This window comes from Stegostoma tigrinum, chromosome 20 (genome assembly GCF_030684315.1).
Source record: "Stegostoma tigrinum isolate sSteTig4 chromosome 20, sSteTig4.hap1, whole genome shotgun sequence".
In the NCBI taxonomy this organism is placed as follows: Eukaryota; Metazoa; Chordata; class Chondrichthyes; order Orectolobiformes; family Stegostomatidae; genus Stegostoma; species Stegostoma tigrinum.
Window position 1 is genome coordinate 30,616,255 of NC_081373.1, and position 23,132 is coordinate 30,639,386.

The window sequence follows — 23,132 nt, forward strand, 5'->3', positions numbered from 1 at the left end:
TCAGAAGTAAAACAAAGCTTTTCAACATTTTTTTCCTCCTTCTTAACAATTATAGCTGAATGTCAGCTATAAAAACTCCAAAGGATTGGCCAGACTTGACAGACATATGAATGCATCATGCTGCTTCAATGAATTAACACAGGAAGGAGTCTGCTAAACCCTGGAATCTGAGAGTAACCACAGTTGGAGATAAATTGTACAACCATGAGAGTGCAACTGGGACTTAGATTAAAGAAAGAACTTTTAAGATCGTAACACTAATTTTGTGATATTCGCCCTCAAAACATAATGAAAAGAAAGTTTGCATTTCTTGTGCTTCTGTTTTCGAAACAACTCAAATATAATAGTTATGATCATGTGGGAAGTGACAGTGTGGTTCCTTCTTTCTCCCCTCAATTGACCGCAACAGGTGTTTTTTAAAAAAAGTATACACTTGCCAATTCAGTGAGTGTTTAACTGTTTAAACTCTGTGACTATAAAAGAAATGCATTGACAGGTTTTATTGTAAATTTTCTAAAAGAGTAGTATTTATTGTCAAGAATTACAAAAAAAATGCTTTACCTCACATGTATATGGTTTCAAAAGTACACACATCTACACACAACTAAGTTACAAAGTGGAAAGATAGATTAAATATTTTAAAAGTCCAAAAAAGTTAGTTGCCTGTGGATTCAATAGATTGATGCTTTGGCTGGATTCAGACTTGGCCCAATGATCTTTCCAAATTCCTCTCCCAGATAAGTTAAAGCTGTGGACAGCTGATTTCTATCTGGTCTCCTGAACCCAGCAGCTACTGGGTTGATTTTGTTTTGACGCTGCCCACTGCATATAAGCTGATGAAGCAAGAGAGATGGCTCAAGTTTACGGAACGGACCGATGAAGAAAGAGACAGTGCCCACTCAGGGCCTTTGTTCTTTAATATCTCTTCTACCTAGACTGAACAGATACAGTTTCATAAAACATAACAGTAGGTTAGTTGAATACATCAGATGATCACCCCCCCCCCCCAAACAATTGACTAGTTAACCAAGCATGGTCACAGCGCATTGATTCTAGTTCTGTTGTTCAGATAAGATTGGATTGTGGTTAGAAAAGTTCCTTTCTTGACCAGAGTCCATTGTCCAAAATGCTTGTATCTAAAGACTTGTTTCATACATAGTTGAATAGACAGGTGCTGTCTGGATGCTTTGTGAATGAATCAGGCAATGGATCATTCACATTCCTCCAAGATGGTCACCTTTGATGGGCCCTTCCACACAGTCTAACTCCATTCCAATGGCTTCATAACTTGCTGCTTTATGTCACAAACATTGTTATTCAGTCTTTTAACACTCAACCAAAAGGCTTTGTTGTGTAAAAATGATTTTGTAACTGTACTTTCAAATTCACTGGTAAGTATATGAACTGTCTGTCTAATTCCAGTTGATGTTGTATGATGAATGACGACTTTGGTGGAAGATATCCAGGCCAATGACCAAGTGGTAATATCTTCAGAGAAAGGAACAAAACATTGGTGACAGTGGGAGAAGGAAGGTGAGCAGAGAAAGGAAAAGATGCAAATCTTCATCTAGAATTCATACGATGATGCAGGTTGCCACTCTCTCCCGTTTCTTTCTGGTGTAAGGTCTCTAGCAATTAACTGACTCTCAGCTAAAAAAATGCTCACAGCAACAGAGGATTGTTAATCCTGCAGTAGTGGTCTCCATGTGACTGTTGCCCAGCATGGCTAAAAACAGTTTCAATATGCAGTGACATGAACAATTATGATTCTGATATAACTCATCATACAGATTATATCAACTGATAATTCATTGATATAACCTTGCTCTGAGGTAAACAGTGATCAGTTCCAGCTTTCTAGATTGTTTAAAAAGCAAACTTAGCATTAGAAGGAAGAGAATCGACCCTTATACAATTTGATTGCCTTGGATTGGATCCTCCCATTTGCAATTAAAATCGGGTGGCAAGTCAATTTCATGGCTTTCACTCCAGCATGGGTGAACTTGCTGATCTTAACCTTTTCACCTCACTAAAATACAACTGAAATCTTGGGCCTGTTTCTTGGCGATCTCATAGCAAATGGGATAGGGATGACCATCATTGCAGGTAACGTTGTGGCTTCCATGCCTCTGGCATTATATTTAAAGCCCAGCTGCACAGTGCTTCTGATACTGCAAGCCAGGAATAACCCTTGACTCTGTAGCGTTCATTTCTGATCACCAAGGAGATGCCCAACAAAAGGTGAAGCCTGTACCTGTCTTTCATGGCAGAGATTCGGAGGTGCGGGTGGCGAGGGTGATGGAGCAGGGATGGTCAGTCATCTTCCCTGCAGATGATCACAAGAGGCCACATCACTAAACCAAGCCATCCTGGACAGACCTTGCATCAGAGGTCAGTGCAGTGCCCATGTGAAATGAAACCACCCCATCAATGCAGTAAGATCAATGATCCCACCGTCTTCTCTGTGCCACCCCACAGGGCCAGCACTCATTCCAAGCCTACAACTGCACTTGCATCTCATCAAGGCCGTTGGACTGTAACCCTCACTTTCACGTGAACCATGTCTATTGAATGGCTCTTATCTACCTCACCCTGCCCAATTAATAAGTCTTCCTGGCCTCTGTACTTAAGACCGTCTCACTGGGGACACCTCTCCTGCTCATGCGTGACCACTGTTTTTAATGTCCACTTCCATTCTACTCAGTTCCTCTCTTTGGCCCATTGTAGGAAAGGCCGGACAACAACCAAGAGGCCCAACACTGGTTTGGTGGGATAATAAAATGTGAGGTTGGATGAACACAGCAGGCCAAGCAGCATCTCAGGAGCACAAAAGCTGACGTTTCGGGCCTAGACCCTTCATCTGATGAAGGGTCTAGGCCCGAAACGTCAGCTTTTGTGCTCCTGAGATGCTGCTTGGCCTGCTGTGTTCATCCAGCCTCACATTTTATTATCTTGGAATTCTTCAGCATCTGCAGTTCCCATTATCTCTGACACTGGTTTGGTGGGGTTGGCCGCAACCCTCCATCACTTTCTTGCCTGTGATTCCAGAGCCTGCAGCCAGATAAAACAAGGAGGCTGAGCTGACATCTGAACAGGAGACTCTTAGGAGGTCCTAAAGATAGCAGGGACTGCCATCCAGTGCCTTCAAATCAACAGGGTGACCCTCAGAGCAGGGAGTCCATGCTGGCTACAGGAAGTTAGACCTACACTAAAATGTAATGGGAAAGAGAGGAAGGAGAAAATATATTTAAGGGCATGTAGCTGGCCTGGCTGCTTTTATCATCATCAACAACATATCACTTCTGTTAATGAAATTTTCACTTGCACTGTTACACTGTCTATTGTAGTATAACGTTCATTGTTGGACATGGTTAAGCCTCTCCCACATAAGAGATGAGTAGTGTCTTCAGTCATCTCAAGGATGGAAGAAGTTGAAATCATAAAGCATTGCTGATATCTCACAATGAAACCAAATACTTGCCTGCAGATAGCCTCATGCATCAGGGTGTCCTGGAAACCAGACATAGAGGATTGCAGCCAAGGCATTGCCCATTAATGTATCAAGACTGAAGTTAAATGCAATGTGCAGAGATTGCAGGGGGATCTCGTTTACTGTCATTATTCCACATGGCCATCCACCTTGTAAGTGTGAGTATGGAATTAGTACATCTCTACAGGGAAAGAATCATTCTAGTCATCAGCTTTTCAAGGAAACACAGTGCCATTCAAATTTGGGAGATATACAGATGACAGTTCACTTATCCACTGCTCCTCTTAGCCAAAAGAGATTCCTCAGGATTCCTGACATCTTGGTGGCTATCATGGGGGATAGATACCAGATCCTGATGGATGTCATATCAACTGCCTAGTGTTAGTTCTATGCAGTGTTAGTGCATTGTCTCATTACTGCTTTCTCTCTAATACTCATACAGGGGCAGGTCAGATTATGTGTAGATTTTTTAAAAGGTGGTCTCTCACTTACATGCGATCACATGGATAATGAGACATCTGTTCTGTAATACAAAAGATCAAGGATTGCAAAAATAACAATGTCCACATAACCTTTGCGCTAAGCAAGTGCTACTCAGCAGGTTGACACGAGTCTCAAGTCTGGAAGCATAGAGTCAATCAGCATTGAATCAGATCCTTCGGTCCAATTCACCCATGCCGATCATTTTTCCCAAACTAAACTGGTCCCACTTGCCTGTGTTTGGCCCATATTCCTCTAAATCTTTCCAATACAAGTACCTATCCAAATGTCTCTTAAATATTCTAATAGTACTTGCATCTAGCACTTCCTCTGGCAGTTCATTCCTCTTACAAACCACCCTCTTTGTGAAAATATTGCCCCTCAGGTCACTTCTAAATCTTTCTCCTCACCTTAAAAGCATACCCCCTAGTTTTAACCTCCTCCACCTTCAGAAAAAGACCTTTGCTGTTCACCTCATTTGTGCCCCTGACGATTTTATAAACTCTCAGCCTCCTACACACCAGTGAAAAAAGTCCCAGCCTATCCTAATAACTCAAACCCTCCAGGACTAGCAACATCCTGTAAATCCTTTCTGAACCCTCTCCAATTTAATAATATCCTTCCTATAGCTGGTTGACTAGAATTGTACACAGTGCTCCAAAAGTGGCCTCATCGCAGAACATGAAGCAGATGGCTATAAATATGTCTCAGAACAACTGAGTCTGTGTGATGCATTGCCTTGTCATGTTCTTTCAGACAGCCCACGTGCTCAATGTCTTGGTCATCAGCGTCGTCTTTGTCTTCTGAAATTTGCTGTTGTCTGAATCCAAGATGTCGCCTACTTTGCCGACCTCTGTTCTGGAATCTTACGGTCTTATGACTTGCCAATGAAGTGCAAACTGAAGGCCAATGGGTAGCATGGCTTCATCCATGAAGGCATAATTATTACAGTTGTCCTTGGTATAGCCTCAAATTGAATGTCTTTTTTTAACTCGACCTCCAAGAAAGAAGGTAGTAACTTAGATAACAAAGTGTGGAGCTGGATGAACACAGCAGGCCAAGCAGCATCTTAGGAGCACAAAAGCTGACATTCAGGCTTAGACCCTTACTTGGTTTATTTTACATACGGTAACAGCCATTTTATATAATCATTGTAAGTTGACTTTCAATCTGACAGGGAAAAGTTCCAACTTAGCATTACATGGATGATTTTCACACTCTGCCTGTACGAAATAAACTGGGAGTATTCAAAACGCATCAGAGATGAGAAATGCCCACCAAATGAGAGATTTGTTAGTTTAATATTATACATTTCACTATATGAAATGTATTCCAACTTCTGTCTCCTCTTTTACAGAGTTATTCTCATGCATGTCATGGTGCACAGGGCTTTCTTCTGTTTATGATCCAGCCCTACTGGCTGCTTTGCACACCACCTGACCCATAGCAATCATTGGTAATGTAGGATGAGCAAGATTCCCCGGTCCCTATTGCTTTACTTGTCTCGGTGTAAGGAGTGTGCTGCTGGTCAGGCATTACTGCTGGGTCTTGTTATGTTCAAGGCTGAGGGCACAGTGGGTGTTTCCTCCAGACTTGGCATACAGGGGGTACAAAGTAAAGCACCTGCCTCTGCATTGAGGTACTGCTCAGAGAAACTGACTGCGTTGAATAATGACTCATTTAGAAAATCACAGCCACAACCTTTAAAAAGCCGTGAGGTTTTAACTGAAACATCATTTGGCTGAGACATGAAAACATTGCAGTGGAGCCAGACTGGACAATGCCTCCATCCACCAGGATCCCACCATCACAGGTTCCTATCTCCTTTCCAGCAGTGAAAGGCCAGTGATCACATTTGGTCGATTCTGTCCACTGACCATGAAGGACAAACCCATCAGCTTTAACATGCCAGTCTCTGAGATCAAACTCTGTACAAGGACTGAGTTAAAAAAGAGAGAGATGCCTGAGGCCATTTGGCATCTCAGTTACATGTTACCTTTACCAGATCACTTATCTGGACGGTCGAATTGTGATGTGCTCTAATTCCAGAATTTCAACTCTGTGCCCATTGTCCCTTAAAATATAAGCACAAAATCTTCCTCACTGCTGATCGGAGGTTCAGAGAGGTGGGAAGTTCAGTTTTTGAGCTGTTAGTTTGTAGTAGGAGGCATTGTTGCTCATGCAGTATTGTACTCTCTTTAATACTAAAGCAGGGTGTTAGTTTGAATTATCAGATTGTGCAGTGACATTGTTTAAATTGATTGTTGAAGCCTATGCTTGTGAGGATCCACTTGAGAAGTATGATAAACTATTGATCAAACCCCATTGCCTCGCTCCTAATCAAGCAAGTGGTTTTGAATAAAAGGTTTCAGTCCATCCTAAAAACAAAACTGCTGAACTGGAAAAGAATCTGTGCTCGTCAGCCTCTGGCTACATGCAGGCGTGATGTGAGCATCTGTTTGTGTTCGCTCTGATGTGAAGAAAGCATAAACCACTCATCATCTGGGGATCACTGACACTTCAGTTGGGTTCATATTCTGTTCCTTTAACTGGAGCTATTAAACTGAAAGACAGCTGGAACATTAGTATCCTAACCAGATCAGACAACTGCCTTGCTTTGCTGTGCCTTTGGTGACTGAGATAAGAAACTGAATATTGGGCACCCCACCACCCATCTGGGCTCTCTATTGTCCTACTGTGGCCTGTTTTCTCCTGCAGTGAGAGCAAGGGGAGGTATTGGGTTAGATTAAAGTTGGGGTGGCATAGCAGCTAGTGCAGGTCTGGGAAAGGTGGTGAGATATTCTGAGTGATTGAGTCTGTAGCACAGGGTTAGTGGTGTGAGGGAATTGGGTGGGTAAGAGTGAATGAAGGAAGATGCTGCATGCAATAATGAGAGTGGTGGAGCATGAATCATGGTAGGAGGTGTGTGATTCATTGAAAAAGGGCAAGTGGCATGTGGAAAAAAAGGGTAGGCCATGGAAACATTAGAGGATGAGGGTGATTAGAGTTTTAAAGGTGTCCTTGAACAAAAGACAAAAGGAATGTTAATGTTCTAAAGTGCTTATAGTGAAGAAACAAAGTTTTTGTCCAAAATTGTATTGATGGCCAAACAGCATGTCAAACTCTGAGTAGAAATAACACACAAAAACAAGATACAGACATGGAGGGTTGGGGGTGAATTTAATGGCTTAGTTCCAGTGCATCAGATTCTTTTCAAAGATTTGTTGGCCTGTGGATTCCTGTTTACATTAGTTAACAGTTGAACCAATCCATTAATTAAATCACTACTAGTTGTGATAGCTATTAAATGGTATTTAATGCACAAAGTGATCAGAGATGAATAAGTCCCAAAATAATATTGTTTCTTTTGACCTGAAGGTGTTCATAAAATACTTTACCCCATATACTGTAATACATACATCACCAAATGCTGAGATCACTTAGCTGATTTTAAATAAATGCAGTGGCCCACAGTGTCAATGGTAGTAGAAGGTAAGAAAACAAAACAAACTTAATTATCCACTTTAAATTTAATAATTCCACACATTTGAAGTGGCCTATGAAATATTTGGACTTACTACAGATCAAATGATTCCTTGCCACAAAAATTTCTGATCTTTCTCTCTTTGGCAGCACTAATCTTCAGGCATTTTTGTCAACGGCCATTTTCATCCTTCACCACATACAAATGCACTTCATAAACTGGCAAGCTTAATCTTCAATCTGCAGAAATTTTGCTAATGGCTTACAAACTACACGTCTAACCAAAAACATTTGTAAAATCTGATTTTCATTTAACAATGTAAGCAAGAAAATGTCATCAAGCATGAGTTGTTCTGCAATAGCCCCCTGTTTCCTATTCAGTTTCATTTTTTAGTGTTGAAGCTTTTCAACTGATTGCTTTGGTTTGGCCTATTAGTCAAGTTTGATGGACTCTTGTTGTAATTTTGAGAAGTCTGTCTTCTCCCAGTAATCTAGTATCTTCATTCTTATATGTCAGTCCATTTTAATTTGACTTTGTAAGACTTAGCAATATTGTATGACTGATCTGTCTTTAAATAGTTCTGTCACTCCGTGATTGAACACAGGCACAAATACCTTAGACTCCAGAACAAAGTCAGGCATTGTGCCATTCTCTAAATATACTCTGTGGAATGTGTCAGACAGGATGGAAAACACCATCATTGTATGTTGAAATTTATTCTTCCCAACCACCTAGAACACTAAGTAAATCCAATTAAAGACAGATTGGATAGTTTTACTTTAAAAGAATTGAAATTCTGTGGCACAATGAATTGGAATGCAGTTGACATCTTTCACTGAATAAAAGCTGTTGGAAAGCTTATTTTGGCTTGTGACTGAAGCTGACGAAGCTGCACACTGCTGTGAATGTGTCTATGATCTCAGCTCTGTATGTGGTATCCTCCTATTTCACTCGTATGTGACATTTCTTTGTACAAATGAGTGCTTTGTGTTCAGATGTATTGCTGTTTTGTTCTGTCGCACTCGGAATTTAGGAGCCAGTAGGTGTGACTTAGCCTTGGGCAGATGGTAGTGGATTTGTTTTTGGTTTTAGCCATGGAAATTCCACATCAACCCCAAATTCAATCTTTCTTTTGGTAACAAGATAAAAGAATGTACACTTGCTTGGCAGACTTTTCTCTGCATGTTCTGTTAACATTCAGGATCCCTGTGAGCAAGCTTGTAATTTCACTGAGGTGTTTTTTTTGCAGTTAAAAGTAAACATTCATGACTCACTGTGAGAGTTTACATTAAAAAAAAATTGTCCTTTTTGCTCCAAGACCTGGATTCACATTGTTTGAAATAAAGAACAGAAAGTTGTCAGACTCACCCTGGGGTGGTCAGAATATGGTCTGTCCTTTGCTTCCATTTTCTGCGGTACTTGTCTTCTTCATGTCTTCACTTAACGTTTTTAGCACAAAGCCGAAAGAAATGTGTAGTCTGACTGATGAATGGCGTCCAACGCTTTTAACTATCTCCTCTCATTTTCCCCTCAACCACCCTGCCTAGGAGTCAGTGGGTTTCTTAAAAAAAAAATCAGTGAAACCTGACAAGTTAGGGCTAATTTTTTTTTAAAAGTCTGTTTCTATTTAGGGTTGGACATTTTCCATACAAGGGCAAATTCAGGGACAGTGGCCTAGCTGTAGGAATTAGCTGTCATACCAGGTTACACATGGAAACTTGGATAGCAATTACTGCAAAAGTTTAATGACACAGATGATGTCAGATGTCGCGGTGGTTTTACCCTGTGCTCTCTTCACTGCTCCAGGTTGGCTATTTGGGCAGTGATTTGGTGAATTACCTGAGATTTCCTTTTAAATGGTTACATTCTGCATAGCATTCAGCTGAACAGAAAGGATGTTCACATACTTCCCTTAGATTTCAAATGTCACACTAGCAGGCAGCTACTAGGCTTTTAACTATGCTTTTGTCCCAGACTGAACTGAAAGTGCATATTGCTCACAAGTGCCCACATTGGAAAATCCTATTCAGCAAAACTGAATGCATTAATATTACCCACAATATTTAAAGTTCATGCCTGGTTCATAACCATTCTCAATTATCCATCTGTGGAACTGTGCATTAAACATTGAAGCATTTGTCTTTGATATCTCAAAGCTTTAGACAGATTCTGGAATTTTGTACCCCATACAAGTGTATAGCCTGCTACCAAAAGGACACTCATGGCTACTTTGTTTCCTCAAAGCATTCTGTTCTGTACTTAGTGACCCTTATCCATTCAGTCAGCACTTTTGGAAAATGTATGGTTGGCTCCTCCATTGTCCCCAACTCTTCACATATTCTGTAATGTGGATGATTCAGACTTGGTTATTTTTCTAGTTTTACTTCCACTTTTTATGCATGTGATACCTTTCTTTGAGAACATTTATGGTCCTACACTCTCAGTCGTTTGTAAAAACTTATGAAAACTACTTCTTGAATATCGCTGTCATCTCTTTGCTCAAGTGCAAGATGGTCCATTTTTGTCTTTGTGATCCAGCTTTTTCTTTGTACATAGAAAAATTCCAGTATTGTTTTCTTAATGTTTACTTGTCAGCCATCTTTAATATTCCCTTTTAGTTTTCAGGATTTCTCATTTTCCATTTGCATCTCCTGGAGCTTTTTTACTTGGCTCCCTTCGTTATTATGGCTTTGGAACATGCAGCTTAAATTTTGCTATAACTCTTTTTTTCGTAGTCCATGGAACTTTACTTTTATATTCCCTTACTTCCAGTCAAAATATTTCCACTGGTGTGAAGTTGCAGAATTTGTGCAGTATTTGTGAACTAAGTCTGCATAAAAAGTTAGTCAAATGAATTCACAGAAAGTATGTCAAATGAATTCAATTTTCATACACCCTTTCAAGGACGTAACAAATGTTGAGTGCTATCAATTAACCCCCCGGGACTGAAAGTGAACTGTTTCAAGTATGGTCTCTTTTATTCATCAGGTTTTAATTTTGTTGAAGGAGCAATTTACTGCTGATGCTGGAATCTGTGCCGAAAGCAACAAATGCTGGAGATCACAGTGGATCAGAGAGCATCTCTTCATCAGAGCTGAATCAAAGTAATCTAGACTCAAAACATTAGCTTGCTGTGTGTCCATGGATGCTGTCTGACCTGCTATGATCCCCAGAATTAATTTTGCTGAGGATTTTTTAAAAAATTCAAATCCTGTTTTTTACCGTTTCATTTCTTTCTGGCAATGCATCCAGTATTTCCTTCCCCTCTCTTTATTTATCTTTTTTTGCACACTTTCTTCTCACTATTAAATTCACAACTCCTCAAACTGGTCAAGAAGATGTACCACTGCTTATCCTTTACACTCGCATTTTAGATGCCTGGTTTCCCTCACAACAGCAACTTGTACTCTCAGCAACTTTCCATTAAAAAAATTTTAAAAATCTTAAACAAGCAAGGCCAAGTCCAACCAAGAACAGATCAGTGATTACAATGTGCTAACACAGGAAATTATGGCCATTTGACGTGAGCTCCATTGCCTTCTGCTAAAATTAGCTATTTTATAGTCCAAAACATTTAGACCAGATGCCTTTCTGTTCATCTGTTTGTTATGTGAATTAAGACAATGGATAGTCACATCTCGGTGTATTCCTGTTTTCTGGTTAAATAATCAGAACTTCTGAATCCTCATTTCTCAAGCAAGCAATATACTGCAGTGCTTTAAGTAGCACTTTTCAAAAGTCACTGCAGACTTTTATCTTATTCTAGTCTTCTTTTCTTAAAAAGAAGAATCTAGAACAAGAGCGGTCTTTACAGAATGGATAGGACTTTCCTGAACAGGGTTAGATCAGTGTTCTCCATGAATTTTATCTAGTGTCATGGGGAGAATTATAATATAAAATAAGCGTAAATTTTAAGATACCATTAGAATTTTAACGGTAAGGGAGGAACAGAACAAACAAAGTAAACTACTTTTATAAAATAAAAGACAGTAAGATTGTAAAGGAAAAAGAAAATTATGGTAATATAAAAATTGACAAAACAGAAGGGTCAGGAAAAAAGAAAAAAAGCTGGAAAAACTCAACACGTGTGGAGCGAGAAACAGACTAAACATTTTGAATCCATAGAACTCCTCTTTGCACCTTCAGGTTTCCAACATCCACAGTAATTTGTTGTTAATAGTAAGGTTAAACAATTTGAAATTCCTGGTTATTGTATTTAAAATGAAAGAGAACGGATATGATAAGTACTGGGCAGATGGGATTTAGATAGATTTAGAAACAGCGTGTGAAATGGTACGAATCTCAATGTGCATTAGAGGCCATCGAGCAAATTTATAGTCAATTTAGAGAGATGGAAACATGAGGTAATGATACTGGATGATTAAACTATCCCTGGATAAACTGGATAAAGATAATACATGTGGTCAAAGTGGGAAATGGGAACTCAGCAGAGAATTAGTGTAAACAAATCAGTTTACATTGATGCATTTAACAGTTTCAATGGTTTAATGTGTGATGTAGTGTCAGAAATACGAAGTATTGTAATAATGTAACTATGCTGTTCTGATGACAGGACATGGACTTATATGTTCCATAGATAGTATGTTCTTTGACAAGCGGGAAAGAAATTGGGACAACTGATGCAAAGAGAACAATTAGGAAACAGTGAAAACAATTTGTGGTTCAATGTCAAATTGGAAAGAATAATGTCAAGTAAGAAAATTAAGATACTAGACCAGAAACAGGTGGCACTCAGTGAGGTGAGAAGTGATCTGATGCCAAAGAAAATTGCACAGAAAATAAGTATGTTCCATGCAAATTGACTAATCGATGTTTAGAATTTCTTAGCTAAGTCGATACTGAATTTGAACCTCAACTTAAATTGTGGTAGATGTGAAAATTAGAACTAGAAAAAACAAAATTAGTTGAGAATTAGGAAAATGTGTATGCGAAGGTTGAAAAAGAACTTCAATTTAAAAGTTAAATATATAAAAAAGACAAGCAAATGATTCTTGTTTGTTCTTCTATTATATTATTAAAAAAGCTTTTCTTTAAGATTTGAGGGGGAATTCTCATTCGGATAATTAAAATACAAATGGTGGAATTCCATGTTTTGTATGTTTTTTCCACATGATGGAATTGAGAGCAGATTGTCGAACATTTGTGAGGAATAAGTGTTAAATATCTTTCAAACCATTACCGTATTTTTGTTTACAAGCCAGACTACTGTACCTTTCTAAAAACAGAAAGAATTGCAGATGTTGTAAACCAGGAACGAAAACAGAAGTTGCTGGAAAAGCTCAGCAGGTCTGGCAGCATCTGTGAAGAAAAATCAGAGTTAACGTTTCAGGTCCGGTGCCCCTTCCTGTGATGGTAGGTGGGAAAATTTTTTTTGTGCAGAAGATAGGATGGGGGGAGGGAGTGAGGAGTAAATGATAAGTGGGGATAGAGCCCAAAGAAAGAGAAGAACATTTCGTCGCCATTCTAGCTAACATCATCAGTGAGCCTCCGATGAAGCGCTGGTGTTATGTCCCGCTTTCTATTTATCTGGTTAGGTTTCCTTGGGTTGGTGATGTCATTTCCTGTTCTTTTTCTCAGAGGATGGTAGATTGATTTGGAGCCAATGTGTTTGTTGATGGAGTTCCGGTTGGAATGCCATGCTTCTAGGAATTCTCGTGCGTGTCTCTGTTTGGCTTGTCCTAGGATGGATGTGTTGTCCCAATCAAAGTGGTGTCCTTCCTCATCTGTATGTAAGGATACGAGTGATAGTGGGTCATGTCGTTTTGTGGCTAGTTGATGTTCATGTATCCTGGTGGCTAGCTTTCTGCCAGTTTGTCCAATGTAGTGTTTGTCACAGTTCTTGCAAGGTATGTGACAAACACTACATTGGACAAACAGGCAGAAAGCTAGCCACGGGGATACATGAACATCAACTAGCCACAAAACGACATGACCCACTATCACTCGTATCCTTACATACAGATAAGGAAGGACACCACTTTGATTGGGACAACACATCCATCCTAGGACAAGCCAAACAGAGACATGCACGAGAATTCCTAGAAGCATGGCATTCCAACCGGAACTCCATCAACAAACAAATTGGCTCCAAATCAATCTACCATCCTCTGAGAAAAAGAACAGGAAATGACATCACCAATGCAGGAAATGACATCACCAACTCAAGGAAACCTAAACAGATAAATAGAAAGCGGGACATAACACCAGCGCTTCGTCGGAGGCTCACTGATGACATTACCTAGAATGATCACGAAACGTCTGAAAACTAACCTTCCAGCTCAGCGAGCAAACTCACATCCAGAACCTCAACCTGAGCTACAAATCTTCTCAAAACTCGCTAAAGAGAAGAACAGTTGGACAGATTGATTATTGAGGCAAGAATTTCCATTTGTGCTTTTCATCAGTTCCAGCATCTTTAAGTGCATTGTGTGCTATTACAGAATCTTGTAGTCAAATAAGTATGTCAGCAAGTTCTTTTGATATTTTCTCAATGCTGTGTAGAATTCCTGAACAAAGTACAGATTCTCGAGTACAAATTCTGAGGAAATAAAACGTAAAAAATTTTGAAATATGAAGTCCTGCATCGTAGACCTTCAAAAGTATATAATCATAGTAATAAACTATAAAAAGAAAAAGATTGAAAAGTTCAGAATAGCTGTTCTTCCATGATAATATAATAAAGGAAAAAAGTCCATTTCACGGCTTTGGGCTCAAGGACCAATCTCAACCCCTACCCCAGCACACATGCACACCACTAACCTCCAGAATTGAGAGTCATTATATATTTGCTACTTTAATATTTTTTGTGCATAACATGTTGAATTCATAATTCGATATACATCCCATTTAGCATATTTGATTTGGGGACGGACAACCAGCATACCGTTGTCAAAGTCAAATTTCACAAGTTTGAATTTTTATAGTGACTGAATGTATAGATAAAGTGATTGCAGTAAACTTATCGGGAGGTATTTCAAAAGTAATTTGATAACGTCTACGTTAGGAAATGTATTACAAACTTTCAGGTGAACAGGTTATGATTAAAATATGGCATTGCGTAAGGAACGTCAGTTGGCAAATGGGAAATAGGTTTAAGTAAATCGAGTAAGGCAAGTGTACCTTTGCAGTGCAAGGGCTGTAAGAACGCCTGTGGTAAGATACTGTGCAAAAAGATACTGTACAACTATTTGTAGTAGCAAGATTGCACATCCGTCCTGCTGATCGAGAAATTCCAAACAGAATTAATTGTGTCATACTTAGTAGGAAAGTGATGTGTTGTTTATTCTTGGGACGTGCAATGTCACTTCAGCCAACTGCTGACAAGTAAGCCATTCCAGGTTCTTAGCTGGTATTTGGTAATGGTGTGTGCAGATGGTCCTGCTTGTAGGACTATGTTAAGCTGAGATATAACTCTTTGAGGAAGTATAAAGGGAGTTTACTTTTCTCTGAGACAGTATGAATTTCTGGTTTCCTTTACCATCTGGTTAGTTTTTTTTGAAACTGTCATTTACTACTATTTTTTTCATTGTTGAGCCAAACTGTCAGTTTTTTTCAATATGTTTGTACTGTTCAGCAATGTGCACAAAATTTTGCATGATTGTTTTATAATATCATTCACAATGGATTATAATGTAGGAAAAAAAGTAAGTTTTCCAATGTGTCATTCAGCTAAAGATGTAGTTTGAATTCTGCTTCCAAGACTTCATTCCATGCAGGACAACTATATTTCTATAATTAATTTAAAAACCATCCTCACCAACAGTTCTGCAGAATACTTAAGGTGCAATACTTCATCTGTTTGGTTTAAAAAGACATGAGAATGAATCTTAATGCATTTTAGCATCTCAGGCATAAGTCCCCCTACTCTCTGCCGAAACCTGCAATATGATGGGTCCAAAAGTGTGTGAATATGTTTCAACCATTGGTTTAAGTCATGGCCTTGTTGAAGATGGTGGTTGTTAGCAATGCCACTTATACAAGACGCTGACTTATATCAATGGCTGAAACTTATTCACACTTTTGCACCCTCCACATCACTGTACACCATGCAATTCCCTTACTTTCTGTTATTTCAAATCATGTAAGGTGAATGCCAACAAATTTTTTAACAGGCAAGTTACAAAGAGATGTTAAATCTGTATTTCACTTGCCTTTTTATTGCAACAGTTGCTTCCATTAGCAAACACCTGTCATCGTGTTCAACTTAAATACTTGTTTTGTTTTGTGTTCTATCATTTCCTTTAGCCTCTGCTTCACCTTTATATGTCCCCACATTAAACAGCTTGCTCAGGCTAAGCAAGCCAGCAGAAAGGTTGTTCCACACTTTTGCATATGCTGAGAGTACCTTACTATCACAGTATCTTGTGTATTTTTCTGTGTTACGGATGGCGGTTGTTAGCAGTGCGCATTTAACGGCACCATGGTGTTGATTTGAGCTTGTGATTTCATCACCTTACTGAGTTCCCAGTTTCTTACAGTTACTGTAGAAGGTGGTTAGTTGGAGGAGCAGGTGCTTTCCTATACTAGAGAAAAGAAAAGGGGACAATTCAAAGAGGCATCTTACAGCAGCTTTTGCAGGCTTCTGGTTTTGGATTAGAACTATTTTGATCTGGTCCAGCAGAAATATCTTGCAACATAGTTGAGTTATGGTAATATTTCATTTGAAGATAATTTTAGCATGTACAAATAAAAAGACCAGATGATATCTGGCGTAGAACTGAGTCTCAAAAATTAACTTTATATCATGCTTCAATATGATCCACATTGTGAATAACTAAAGCCTATTTTGGATACTGAATAACATGTGTAATTAAACACAAAGCAGACAGTGTGTCTAATAAGTGTATTATTTTTCTGTGACTTTATTTACAGACCCTGTGACGAACAGCACCCAACAGTGAAGGCAGATGGGTATGTGGACAATTTGGCACAAGCAGTCAAAATCCTTCTTGAACATTTACACTAGCAACTTGAATACTGGTATCCAAGAAACATCTGACAATGAACAAAGAATGTGAAGTCATTAAAAATTTACAAATTCATTGCCCTTTGGCTGTTCAGATAGGGAGCAACCCTTAAAAGTTCAGGCCCTCACAGAATTAGCATTGTTCTGAATTGGGTAATTGTCGCAAAGCAGTAAATATCAGATTAAAGAATTGTAAGAAGCTGTTTTTGACTGCCTGAATGCTGTACTTATATATACTTATGTAGACTCTGATGAACCTATGTCATCTATGAATCATACTGCAAAACCTTAAATAAACATAATTTAATCTAAGATTCAAGTTTTTCATTTCGACAAAAATGTCTAATAAACCGATATTGTCATTTGCCATTATCAGAACAGAGAGTAAAATGTAATGAAAAAGTTATATTCAAGATTTCTGTTTTACTGTAACTGAGTTTGACTTGTGCCCAGCTCGTTGGGAGAACTATATTCCCTCTTTAAAGGTGCATATGTGATAGGAAAAAGAAGCTCCAACTCAGTTTTAGAATCTAACAACCAGAGAACACATAAATCACAAAAGCAAATTTGCCAGACCAAAGGAAGCCCATGTTAGCGGCTAGCATAAGTGGTATCAGTTCAGTTTGTATTTGTGGTTATTGAATTTCATATATGTAACTTAAAATAGGAAATAAAGCTATAAATTAGATATTCTATGCAGTGTGAACTTAAATGATGGTAATTTGCTGACCCGGCCTGGTATCATTCAGGGTAGCTGTACTACTATTATTTTTGGTAATTTTTGAATTAACGTCCAAAATAGGTTGAATGTCAAAAGAAGGAGAATACATTTATTACGAAGGATCATTGGTGGAATGCTACTGAGAGAATTTTAATTATTTTGCCTTGTAGATGAGGCAGCTTGCTGTCCCACGGCCAGTTCTAGTAAGAATATTATATTTGGGCTCTTCAAAAATGTTTCTCTGTATTCACAGCTATTTGCAATTTCCTTAAAAACATCTGATGATCTAAAAACCCTTGTTTAAATACATTTAAGTTTGAAAGTCTTTGATTAACAATGCTCTTCTATTGAAAATTCACTCCAGATGCCATGTGCCTTTTCACCATTCACTTTTGTTCTTGAGCAATTCTTAGCCTAGCCAAAATTCTTAAGAAAATTTAATAGAGGACAAAATCATACAGTCATCATAAGATGCTCTAAGCGTATGACCAATATGTGAGTATTCATATATCTTGCAGTAATAATTTACTGATTGCGATGCTCACTCACTGCATGGATGTCTGTGTCTGGAGTGGAAATTTCCATGTGCTCTGTTGAAATGTGCATACATGCATTGGATTTACATAGTATCCGTGGCAAGAAATAATATATTTTAGAACAAAACTTAATGCAATCATTTATGCTTAAGTAATCTATTTTTATACATGCAAAACCATACACTTATTTAAAGATGTCTTTGAACTAGTGCAAATGGTGAAAAGAGTGACGATAATTTTAACTGACCTTTCACTGCATAACATGCCCCACCCTTGAATAATAGAGCAAAAACACTTCTATATCCAACGATGTAGCGGGTTATGTTTGTACCTGTCCCATGCTCTTTTTCAAATTACAAATTTGACGCATTAATGCTCTTTTGAACTAATATTTAACTGCATTGGCTTCTTCAAAAATTTAAGTGCAGATTTGCTGCTGAGAAAATGCATATAAACTGATCTGTTTTACCAATGCGGGGCACTGTTTGAAGATTTAGTCTGGAAACACACAAATCTCTTAACTTGTAACAATCTAAATGTGGTTTGCAACAGTATTTAGTTAAATATAGAAGGTGGAAGTAATATCTAAGACCATCATAGTGCACATTTATAGGTGTTGCCCTATTACTATTTTGGTGAAACCATTTTCTATAGCTTCTACAGGATCATCCCAACACTTAACCCATCCTATCAAGGCCACTTCCAAAAAGATGGTGGCACAGAGTTGTTGGGAATTAGGAGCTGAAGCCTGCTGATATCTGGAAATGATTTTCATATCCCATAACCCATTAAGTATAACAAATTATTTGAGGATGGTTAATATTTTCAATTAGATCAATTGAGCTAATGCCTGCAAAATCTCTTAACATGTAACAGATTGTATGGACAAGCATATCGACGTACGTGGAATAGTGTAGGTTAGATGGGCTTGAGATCGGTATGACAGGTCGGCACAACATCGAGGGCCGAAGGGCCTGTACTGTGCTGTAATGTTCTATGAATATGTAGGTGTTGGTTAGCTCAGTTGATTAAGAATCTAAATGATTAGTGTACAGTTCAAAATAATGCCAGCAGTGTGGGGTCCTGCTAAGGTAGACTTGAGACTTACCTCCATGCCTTGCCCACAGAGTGGAAGGCAATTGCAAATTGCCATTGGCAAAATTGCCTGAAAATGGCTCTGGAGGAACCATATGCAGACAATGAACCATTGACTTGCTTTCATGTACAGTGGAATCAAAATGTGATATATAGGATTTCTATTGAAAGCTTTATACAATGTGGACATAACTTGCAGACTGATATTAAAGCTAAAATTCTATTAGCCTTTGTAATAACTGTTTGTATATCTTTGCTAACTTTGAGTGATTTTTGAACTTGGATTCATAAACCTCTGCTCCTTCAGAATTCCTGACTTCTCACCACTGCAAAAGTAGACTTGCCCTCTCCTGGTGAGCCTCCTCTGCACCCTCTCCGAAGCATTCACATCCTTTTGGTAATGTGGCGACCAGAACTGTACACAGTATTCCAAATGTGGTTGAACCAAAGTGCTATATAACTGTAACATGACCTGCCAACTCTTGTACTCGATACCCCATCAGATGAATGAAAGCATGCCGGATGCCTTTCTGATCACTCTATCAACTTGTGTTACCACCTTCCGGGTACAATGGACCTGAAGACCCAGATCTCTCTGTGCATCAATTTTCCCCAGGGCTTTTCCATTTACCATATAGTTCGCTCTTGAATTGGATCTGCCAAAATGCATCACCTCGCATTTGCCTGGATTGAACTTCATTTGCCATTTCTCTGACCAACTCTCCAATCAATGTATATTCTGCTGCATTCTCTGACAGTCCTCTTCACTATCTGCTACTTCACCAATTTTAGTGTCATCTGCAAACTTGCTAATCAGACCATCTATACCTTCCTCCAGATCATTTGTGTATATCACAAACAAATACATGCTTGGTCTTTGTCTCAGTCCTCCAAGCCAATTCGCTACCAATATCAGAAGATTGCTTCCAATGTTCCTAGCAAATACTGTTTGTACGCCATTACCTAACACATTAGTGAATGCTTCCGAAAAATGAATGGGGTTAAATGGAATAATGTAACTGTGGCAAGTTCACGATGGCCTGTGTGGTAAGTTCTTAATCAAATATACTCAGCAACTCTGTTCCTAATGACATAATGTCACAACAGAGGTTAGCCTAATAATGCCATTTTCAAAGGGAGGCAATGGCTTAGTCGTATTATTGTTGGACTGTTAATTCAGAGACCCAAATAATGTTGTGGTGACCTGGAATCAAATCCTATCATAGCAGATGGTGGAATTTGAATTCAATACAAAGTATCTTGTAATTAGAGTCAGATGATGACCATGAATCCATTGCCAACTTTTTGTAAAAACCCAGCTGATTCACTAACATTCTGTAGGGAATGATTTCTCAGTTATTTTCAAAGAGGGAAGACTAATGCAGCCTCCCCTGATGCTACCCATCTGTAAACACAGCCTCATCGCCAATTCCCAATCAGCAGCCTGGGGGACAAGCACACTGCTTGACTAGTAACAGTAGCTCATCTAGCCAGCTGAACCTGACTGCTGAAGACTCATCGTAAGAGATGTGACTTGGTTACCAATGGGGTAGGGTCAAGTGGCTGATGGACCTCTGGAAGCATGTATGAATTTGGGGCTGTGTGGTTTCTCAGTGTATGTGCCAGGCAGAACACTGCTGCTGTCTTTTTGGTCTCAATGCTGGGAAAATGGTTTCAGAATGATCAGTCAATACAGTGTACAGCTGGAGGAACGCAGCAGGTCAGGCAGCATTAGAGCAGCAGGAACATCAACATTTTGGGTTTTCACCCTTCATCAGGACTGGAGAGGGGAAAGAGAGCGTGGAAATAAATGGGGGTGGTGGGACTGGGGGAAGGTAGGTGGCACAGTGATAGGTGGATGCAGGTAGTGTGTAGTGGGATTGGTCAAAGGAAGGATAGGTGGGAAGAAGATGGACAGTTTGTCAGGTCGAGGAGGTAGAGATGAAAGGGAGAGTTGGAGGTGGGATGAGGCTTGGGGTGGGGGGATTCTGGTGAATTCAATGTTGAATGGTTGTCATGGTTTGGTCCACATGGTGATGGCCTGAATGTTGTTCAAAATCCATGAGCTGGCTGTGTAGGCAGGTACTGAGAAAGGAGATGTGGCTGTAGTAATGGGTTTATATCAGTATGTGGTCGAAGAGTTTCATGGCAGAGGAGATCACCACTGGGTTACAGTGAGAGAGAGATCCACGGAGGTCTTTCCGGAGGGAGGAGGACAACTTCTTCAAGGTGGACATCCTTGGAAGAGGCTTCACAGTGGGGTTTTCAATTGCTTGGAAAAGGTAGCAAGAACTGCACATGCTGGAGCTAAGGGCAACAGTGTGGAGCCAGAGAAACATAGCAGGTGTTCTTTGAGAAGGTGACCAGACAGGTAGATGAGAGAAAACTGGCCGATGTGGTGTATATGGATTTCAGCAAGGCGTTCGATAAGGTTCCCCACAGTAGGCTATTGTACAAAATGCGGAGGAATGGGATTGTGGGAGATATAGCAGTTTGGATCGGAAATTGGCTTGCTGAAAGAAGACAGAGGGTGGTAGTTGATGGGAAATGTTCATCCTGGAGACCAGTTACTAGTGGTGTACCACAAGGGTCGGTGTTGGGTCCACTGCTGTTTGTCATTTTTATAAATGACCTGGATGAGGGCGTAGAAGGATGGGTTAGTAAATTTGCAGACGACACTAAGGTCGGTGAAGTTGTGGATAGTGATGAAGGATGCTGTAGGTTGCAGAGAGACATAGATAAGCTGCAGAGCTGGGCTGAGAGGTGGCAATGGAGTTTAATGCAGACAAGTGTGAGGTGATGCACTTTGGTAGGAGTAACCGGAAGGCAAAGTACAGGGCTAATGGTAAGATTCTTGGTAGTGTAGATGAGCAGAGAGATCTCGGTGTCCATGTGCACAGATCCTTGAAAGTTGCTACCCAGGTTGACAGGGCTGTTGAGAAGGCGTACAGTGTTTTAGCTTTTATTAATAGAGGGATCGAGTTTCGGAACCAAGAGGTTAAGGTGAAGCTGTACAAAACTCTGGTGCGGCCGCACTTGGAGTATTGCGTACAGTTCTGGTCACCGCATTATAAGAAGGATGTGGAAGCTTTGGAAAGGGTGCAGAGGAGATTTACTAGGATGTTGCCTGGTATGGAGGGAAGGTCTTACGAGGAAAGGCTGAGGGACTTGAGGCTGTTTTTGTTACAGAGAAGAAGGTTGAGAGGTGACTTAATTGAAACATCTAAAATAATCAGAGGGTTAGATAGGGTGGATAGGGAAAGCCTTTTTCCTAGGATGGTGACGGTGAGCACGAGGGGGCATAGCTTTAAATTGAGGAGTGAAAGGTATAGGACAGATGTCAGAGGTGGTTTCTTTACTCGGAGTAGTAAGGGATTGGAACGCTTTGCCTGCAACGGTAGTAGATTCACCAACTTTAGGTACATTTAAGTTGTCATTGTATAAGCATATGGATGTACATGGAATAGTGTAGGTTGGATGGCCTTCAGATCGGTCTGACGGGTTGGCACAACATCGAGGGCCACAGGACCTGTACTGTGCTGTTTTGTTCTATGTTAGCAGGCCAGGCAGCATCAGAGGACCAGGCAAGTTAAAGTTTCAGGTTTGATGAGATTTTTATTGGCTCCCCGAATAAGTTCATAAATATGCAACATTGGTTTTTAGACAAGAATTTAACCCAATCATACCCATTCATATGGGATACCAATGATGTTTTATATCTTCTGTTCTAAAACGTGGCTACTCTTATTCAAAGAAGGATTTACTAACGGCCAGCTTTCCATCAGCCATTGGAATGTTAGAGAATGTTTTATTTTGTTCTTTTACATTTTCTCTGCCTCTATTCCGACTTTTCATTCATTTTTCTCAGATTCTCCACAGGGTCCAGTTTTCACCATCCACAGCTGGTTACAGAGAGAAACAGCATACAGCAGGAGACGAGATGACTCGCAATAGCTGAAAATCTGGAAGTCCCCTTCATTTAGCGCCTTTTGCATCCTCCAGTGCTTTTCATTTAGGACATCTCCCCTGACAATCTGCTAAACCCAGGCAGCAACCCCAGCTTGAGCAGCTATGCAGTGGATCTCTTGTGATAGTAAAGAATGGGTCTGCAGGGATCTGAAAAGCAGCGGCGCTTACGGAATCATTTCATAACAAACACCAGCCGTAAAGCATGACTTGCAGTGGTTACATCTGACATACAACACCAGAACAGATCGGGATTCAATCTGCCGCCCCAGTCTTCTGAATCCGTTACATTTTGAAACAAAAAGTTGCGTCGACAGGTGTGCGCATTCTGTTTCAATATTTTGTTTTCTGGGTTAATGTTCCAGCCGCTTGTG

General features: G+C 39.7%; 1 protein-coding gene across 5 annotated transcripts in view; it reads left to right on the plus strand.

Annotated features, from left to right (window-relative positions):
- lhpp (phospholysine phosphohistidine inorganic pyrophosphate phosphatase) overlaps positions 1-17,046 on the plus strand; it is a 160,499-nt gene extending 143,453 nt beyond the window's left edge. For 2 of the 5 annotated variants that reach the window (XM_048551147.2, XM_048551146.2), the window contains one exon: positions 16,347-17,042. In XM_048551147.2, the coding sequence (XP_048407104.2) occupies positions 16,347-16,440 (94 nt within the window). In that variant the 3' untranslated portion in view covers positions 16,441-17,042. Of the gene's footprint in view, positions 1-12,700; positions 12,828-16,346 lie in introns of all 5 variants that reach the window. The other 3 variants (XM_059652917.1, XR_009446955.1, XM_048551145.2) reach the window with 3 other exon arrangements.
- Positions 17,047-23,132: the final 6,086 nt, after the last annotated feature.